General features: G+C 36.3%; 1 protein-coding gene across 1 annotated transcript in view; it reads left to right on the top strand.

The window, feature by feature from the left end:
- Positions 1-219: 219 nt before the first annotated feature.
- Positions 220-7,992, top strand: part of LOC129680529 (zinc finger protein 280C-like) — a gene marked incomplete at its 5' end in the record, with an annotated part of 28,649 nt that continues 20,876 nt past the window's right edge. Inside the window, 3 exons of the mRNA XM_055612172.1 lie at positions 220-387; positions 521-630; positions 3,575-3,795. Coding sequence (XP_055468147.1) covers positions 220-387; positions 521-630; positions 3,575-3,795 — 499 coding nt within the window. The remainder of the gene's footprint in view (positions 388-520; positions 631-3,574; positions 3,796-7,992) is intronic.

Genomic DNA, 7,992 nt, shown 5'->3' with positions numbered 1-7,992 from the left:
TCTTTGTAATTTTCTTGCATAAAGTTTATTTTGTGAATATGAAAATACTTCCTTGTATAGTTTCTGCTCTTTGGTTATATAAATTTTTGTCGTTTAGGTTAGCTGCAAGGCATTTTTATTAAATTGTAAATCTAAGCCATTTTCATTGCAGTTTTACATAAGTAATAGTCTATGCTAAAGCATTTATAAATGTCTTTCCTGGTGTTGAAATCTTTGTAGGTATCAATCAAACTTCATTAGGATTAAAACATCCTTCCACTTCCGAAGTAAACAGTGTTAATCCAAAAAAGCCAAAGACTGATGCAAGTGTTTCCGAAACAAGTCCTTTGTCTTCATCATCTTTACTTAAGTCCCCTTCAGAGGCTTCTCCCCAGGCTGTAGGGTCAAGTAAGTGTGAAATTTTACATAAGAAAAATGTATTAGTTAGAAACAAATCCTATGAATTGTGATGGACTTTTTAAGATCATTAAGTGTTTTAAAAGATCAATTTTTGCTCATAACAGTCCTTAATTTATTTTAGATATAAATACCTCATCACTTCAGTCTGAAGCTGGAGACCCTTCACTACGACATTGTCCAAACTGCCAAGTTAAGTTCAGGTTTTTGGATCTTTTGAAATGCCATATAAAGGTAAAATAGTTACACATTTTGACTTTTTAAAATGTTTCCAAATCCATGAAGAATTAAGAATAACAGAGTAAATACTGGTCAACCTATTTAAATAATAAAGCTTTTACTGGTATTTTCATATTCTGATGTAAAAATTAATTTTCATACAGTCTTTAAATTCTTCAATCATGAAAGTTTAAAACTTAAGTTCATCATATATACTCTGTAGTATGTGGGTTTTCATTTACAATAAGTTAACTGGTATGTGTAATTTTCATTGGAAATGAATAAACTATAATATTTTATTGAGTAAATCATGTTATTCTTTATACTTCTCATAAAACAGTTATTTATTGATTAATCTTCCATTTAACTTAAAATTTCCTTCTAATTTATTTGTTCCATGGTATCATATTCATTTCATATTTCTCAATGGAAATCTTAGCTTTATGTCTTCATTTTCCACAATTTCCAAATGGAGCATTCCTTATGAAATGATAGTTTTAACTCAATGAACTTATGATTTGGTTAAACTTAAAGTGATTGAAAAGGTATGGGATTTAGAGAAAATTCTAATTAAACTATGTTACCTGGTAATAATAGTATTCTGTTGTATCTTTATAAGATCGTCCTTCTCTTTGCCTGCCTTGTGTAAATGACAGTGAGGAAAAGGGCAAAATGGTAAGATAAGTGAAATAGGTGATATGTGGAAAAGAAGGATAGGGAGAATATAAAGAGGCATCTTAAGGAAAGATTATGCTCACTGTTCCAAAGACAGAGTTTTATTAAATCCTACATCTTGGAGAAAAGTAGAGGAGTGAGAATGAGTGCTCAAGGTTTTAAATAAAATATTTATTCTGGGAGCAAGACTGATACCAGATGTTAATCCATCCTCCTCTCTGAATATGTGAGAACATTGGATCCACTCTCATATCATCATCTTAGCCATTCTGATGGGTGTAAGGTGAAATTTCAGGGTCGTTTTGATTTGCATCTCCCTGATGGCTAAGGAAGTTGAACATTTCTTTTTTTAATTATTTTTACTAGTTACAGTTATTCACTTTGCATCTCCCCCTCCCCTGCCAATGCCACCTCATTCCCTCTTCCCTACTTTTGCGCCTCCCCCAGTCCACTGATCAGGGAAGTCCTCCTCCCCTTCCCTCTGATCCTAGTCTATCAGGTCTCATCTGGAGTAGCTGCATTGTCTTCCTCTGTGACCTTGTAAGGCTGCTCCCCCCTCAGGGGGAGGTGATCAAAGAGCAGAACAATCAGTTCCTGTCAGAGACAGTCCCTGTTTCCATTACTATTCAACCCACTTGGACACTGTACTGCCATAGGCTACCTCTGCACAGGGGTTCTAGGTTATCTCCATGCGTGGCCCTTGATTGGAGTATCAGTCTCAGAAAAGACCACTGTGCCCAGACTGCTTGAATCTGTTGCCTTGTGGAGCTCCTGTCCTCTCCAGGTCTTACTGTCTCCCAATTCTTTCATAAGATTCCCTGCACTCTGCCCAAAGTTTGGCTATGAGTCTCAGCATGTGCCTTGATACCCTGCAGGGTAGAGCCTTTCAGAGGCCCTCTATGGTAGGCTCCTATCCTGCTCCCTGTTTTCTCCCTCCTCAGATGTCCATCCTCTTTGCCTTTCTGAATGGGGATTGAGCATCTTAGCCAGAGTCCTCCTTCCTAATTAACTTCGTTAGGTGTACAGATTTTTGTATGTTTATCCTATATTGTATGTCTAATAGCCACTTATGAGTGAGTATATACCCTCTGTGTCTTTCTGCTTTTGAGATACCTCACTCAGGATGAAATTTTCCAGTTCCCACCATTTACCTGGAAATTTCATGATTTCATTTTTTTTAATCACTGAGTAATATTCCATTGTGTATCTTTACCACAATTTCTGTATCCATTCCTACTGTATCCATTACTACTTTTTGGGTTCCTCTTTCTTCCACCCTTCTCTATCCTTTCAATTTGCTTATAATAGATATCAGAGAAAAAAACAAAAGAGAGCAGACAATGTTATCTTTAGACTACTTCCTGTTGATTAGGGCTGTCTAGCTCCTTGGGGCAAGTTTGCTCTTCACTATCAGGATATCTGATTCCTCCTTCTTGTTCTTCTTGATCTTTTAATGTTGGTTTTTATTGTTATTGTGATAATTATAAGAATTCTCACACTTGGTTTCTAACACTTTATTTTTTTAAAAAATTTAATTTTTTTCTTATCACTTACATTTTATTAACTCTATCCCAGCTGTGTCCTGCTCCCTCATTCCCTCCCAATCCCACCCTCCCTCCATCATCTCCACTGTGCCCCTTTTAATACACAGTTTATTCAACAGTTATACGAATTCTGTGATCATCAAATATCTTTCCATTTTATTTTTGTTCTGGTTACTATTTTGAAGATTTATTTATTTAACTTTGTTTGGCTGCTTTGTTTGCATGTATGTCTGTGCACCACTTGAATGTCTGGTGTTTCTGGAGGCTAGAAGATCATTGGCTCCCCTGGGACTACAGTTACAAACAGTTGTGGTGATGTGGGTGCTTGAAATTAAACCCTGAGTTCTGTGGAAGTGTGGTTAGTGCTCTTAACTACTGAACCACCTCCCCAGTCTGCACCAGTTCTCCTAGAAAAATCCTACCACTGAAAATTATATATAATAAAAATTAATTTATTCAATGAAAAGGCTTATGTGTGGAAACTATTCTATTTAGAATCAGTTTAAATGAGATTTTGATTTTATTTGTGATAAATATTCCCCATGAACTATTTAAGTATTATTATAGATAGAATGCATTTAGATTTTGAGAATGTAACTGATGACTTTTGGGGGGCCACAAATTTTCTAGTACTTTGTGTTAGGGGAATGACATATCAACTATGCTCAAAGTCTAGTTCCAACTATGCTTTATTAAAATTTATAAGAGGTAAAAATAAAACATACTATTTCTCCTTTCAGCTTTGCTGCCCAAACATGATAAATCACTTTCTGGAAACTCTTCAGTCAGATGATTCAAAGGATGAAAACAAAGCTAACATTGGCTCAGACGAAGGCAAATTGATCATGCTGGTTAGTGACTTTTATTATGGAAGAAATGAAGGAGCTATTGCGGAACACCCGAAGACTTACAGAACTTTTAAATGCTTCAGGTGCTCGAAAGTTTTTAAGAATAATATTAGGTATGTAAATATTTATTATTTGTTTGAAAATTAACAAATAGTAATTTGTATCTTGATCTTTTATTAGAAATCTTGGTAGGTTTTCTGTTGTTGTTAATTTTGTTTTTGTTTTTACTCTCCTGGGTAAATTATTGTAATACATTACTAAGAAAGGTTACTTGTTATGCTGAATATTTTTATATTTCTCTTGTATTTTCATAGTTTGAAATCTGGATCTATCTAGTCATAATTTTTTGATAGCTTAAGAAAAAGCAAGAGTATTTACTGTTACTTAGAGGAAATGACATATTTTCCAGTATTCTGAATTATTCTTCTGTTGTCATGATAAAACACAAGGACCAAGATAACTTATGAAAGAAGATATTTAATTGAAAGTTACTATTTCAAAGGATCAGAGTCCATGATGGTAAAGCAGAGACATAGTAGCCAGAATAGCTGAGCGCTCACATCTTAATCCACAAGTAGGAGGCAGAGAGATTAATACACTGGGAATGACCAGAAACTTTTGAAATCTTAAATCCTGCCTTGAGTGACAAATCCCTTCCAAGCAGGCCACAATGCTAATCTTTTCCCAACAGTTCCACCAGCTGGAGACCAAGTATACAAACCTATGAGCCTATGGGGCCATTCTCGTTCAAACTACCACATTTTAATCTGTATTACTGAGGGTTCTCTAAAGGAACATAACAGATCGTATGAATATATGTATAGTAAAAGGAGATTTATTAGGGTGGATTACAGGCTCTCATCCAAGAAGTTCAGCAATGGCTGTCTTTTGATGGAAAGACCAAGGATCCAGTAGTTGTTCAGTGCACCAGAGTGGATATCTCAGCAGTCCTCACTCTTCTGCCAGAGGCCCAGGGAAGTCCTGGAAGAAACAGGTTCTAATATCAGCATAGGGATGGCTCAGGAATAGGATAGATTGGAATCGCCAATGGACAGTGACGGCAAGCAGGCAAAAAGCACAATCTTCTGTCTCGTTTTCTGTAGCTGCTGTCAGAAGGTGAGTCCTCTCACCTTGATTGATACAGTCAAGAAAATAATCCCAGCACCCAGGAGGCAGAGGCAGGCAGATCTCTGTGAGTTCAACGCCAGTCTGGTGTACAGAGAGAGAGTTCCAGGACAGCCAGGGCTACACAGAAACTCTTTCTCAAAAAATAAATAAATACATACATAGGAAGAAAAGAAAAGAGTTAGCCCTTTATGGATGTGCCCTGCTGCTTGGGTTTTGATTGATCTCAGATGTGGTCAAGTTGACAATCAAGATTAGATATCATATCTGTATAGACATCACATCTGTGTATTCATCTTATTGTATTGAAATATATATTTCTGTACATAAAAGAACGACTTGATTCTGCCTAACATCGTCCATACTAGTCTCATTTATAATTCATAATTAGAATTTTAGCATATTTACCTCAGAAAGAAAAATGATTTTTTATTATCTTCTTTAGAAAAGTTCAAGTTGTACAAGTTCAACTTGTCTGCTTTGAATTTTGTACAATTGAACACGTTATAACAGATATAATTCCCAATGGAATTCTAAAGATTGTTTTGTTTTGTTTTTTGTTTGTTTGTTTTTGAGACAGGGTCTCAATATATACCCAAACTCACAATGTAGACTAGGTTGGCCTTAAACTCAAAGATGTGCCTGTTTTTACCTCTTGAGTACTGGAGTTAAAGGTATGTGCCACCATGCCTGGTTAAATTCTAGAGATTTTATACATTTTTGCCTTAAAATTTAAGAATTTATATTTTTATTGTATGGCATGTTGAATATTTATCAGCATAGAAAACACAAGTAATAACTGACTGATATTTTTATCATTGCTTGTATAGCCTGATATTTGTGGTAGGTGACATTGTTTTCTGAATGTGTGTGTTTGTTTGTGTGTGATATCTTTTTTGATATTTATTGTTAATACTTCCAATACTTTTCTAGAGGGAAAAAAACTTTTTTGAGACAGGGTCATTCTATTTTGTAGCCATGTCTGTCCTGGAACTCACTATATAGCCCGATCTTGACTCATAATGCACAGAGATCCACCTGCCTGTGATGGGACTAAAGGAGTGTGCTGCCATTCTGGCTTAGAGAAAAAATTGAGACAGGGTCTCACTATGTACCTATCATGGGCCTGGAACTCACTATATAGACCAGGCTGACCTTGAAATCATACAGAGCTCCCTGCCTCTGCTTTAATACTGAGTTCTGAGATTAATGGTGTGTGTCATGATGCCCTACTAGATTTTTTTAATTCATACTTACACTATACAGTATAGCTTTAGGAAAGCTAAAAAAACAAAGTATTGGAAGTAGCCTTTTTTCTTCTCTTTATTGTTTGAGAACTTCATACATGCTTATAATACATGTTGATCAAATCCACCCTGTTCCTTCACCCTCAGTATGGCCCCTATACATCTTCCCCCCACACACACATAATCTTTTCCCTCCCAAGGCACTGATATTTTTTTTTCCTTGAACCCGCCTAGTTGCTGCATGATATAGGGTGTTGAGCATGGGTGTAGGGCCATTCATTAGAGCACAAGCAGTCTTTCAGGGACCACGTTCCTGAAGAAAATTGACTCTTGTCAGTAGTTCCTCAATTTAAGAATGGAACTTCATGAACCCATTCCATACACATGCTGAGGGTTTGACTGTCTTGCTCTTGTGCAGGCCTTATGCATACAGTCACAATTGCTGTGAGTTCATGTGTGTAACAGTGCTATTTTCCCAACATTTTATAGGAAAAATATTATCTCTTCAACAATGGTTTGAGAAAACGTTTACCATGAACGTCTGTTTACCAATTTCATGCTACCACTCCTTTGGTTTTCGTAGGAGTCTATAATTTGCTTTGAAAAGTATCCAAAACATCACTTGGTTCTATGGGTGAATACAGGTGTGGTAAATCAAGTACCTGTTAACCTCTGATCTGAAATGCTCCAAAATCCAAAAGTTTTTGAGCATCTCATTACTCCACAATTGCACTTAAGTACATATGACATGTTTTACTGGCTAGTTTTATGTTAACTTGACACATGCTGACATCATCAGAGAGGAGGGTATCTCAATTAAGAAAATGTCTCCGTTAGTTTGTACTGGGACAAACCTGTTGGGCATTTTCTTGGTGATTCATGAAGGAGAGTGCAGTCCATTCTTGGTAGGGCCAACCCTGGGCTAGTGCTAGGTTGATTTTGGTCAAGGTATTTTGTCACAACAATAGAAACCCTGACAAAGAGACACGTTAATGTAAAATGCAGGTATATCAGAAGTATCATGCAACACTCCCTTTAAGCTATATGTAATAACATAAGTCAACTTACTTGATTTATACCTGTCTCCAAAACAAAGTAGATATGGTTCAATGTATTTATTACCAACAGTAGCTCATAGTTTTTTTTTTTTATAAAGAACAGTATTTTATAGCCTGTAACCCCAGCGCTCAGCAGGTGGAGTGCTAATATTAAAATTGCTTTTTTGCTCTTCTTTTTTTCTTACCTCATACCTTAGCCTCCATAGTTCTAATATTGAAGCTATGAGCCACCACATCCAGCAAAATATTTTGATTGATTGAGTTATTTTACTTTGACATTCAGTCTGGTAAAGGCTTCAAAACAGGCACACCCATTTATCATAAGCTCTACCATGAACTTATTTCTTTTCATTTTTGTGGGATTTGTTTTGTTTTGTGTATGTTGTTTTTGTTTGTTTCTTTCTTTGTTTTTTCTACACAGGGTTTCTCTGTGCAGCCTTGGCTGTCCTGGAACTCACTCTATATACGAGGCTGGCCTTGAACTAACAAGAGATCTTTCTGCCTCTGCCTCCCTCAGTGCTAGGATCAGAGACATGCATCACTACACCTGGCTCAAAATTCCATCTTATAAAAACCATTTTTGTGAAGCTGAAGTAACAGGAAGTAAAACTGAGCAAACAGATGGTGTTACAAAGGGTAACACTGACAGATATCTGAAAAAAGCAATTGAAGGAAGAATTCTTTTGGCTCATTCCTTCAGAGTTTTGAATCCGTGATTAGCTGATGCTTGAAGCAAGGCAGAAGCATCATGGAGGATGGACATAGTGTAGAAAAATTGTTCACTTTCTGCTAGCCAAGAAGCACAGGAAATGGCCAGGGTAAAGGTACCTCCCAAGTGTTGAGATTAAGTACAAAACTTTTGTTTGATGATAGAATCTGC

The sequence above is a fragment of the Psammomys obesus genome, unplaced genomic scaffold, assembly GCF_907164565.1.
Source record: "Psammomys obesus unplaced genomic scaffold, mPsaObe1.curated_primary_1811, whole genome shotgun sequence".
NCBI classification, from domain to species: domain Eukaryota; kingdom Metazoa; phylum Chordata; class Mammalia; order Rodentia; family Muridae; genus Psammomys; species Psammomys obesus.
This window is presented reverse-complemented; position numbering and strand designations above follow the sequence as displayed.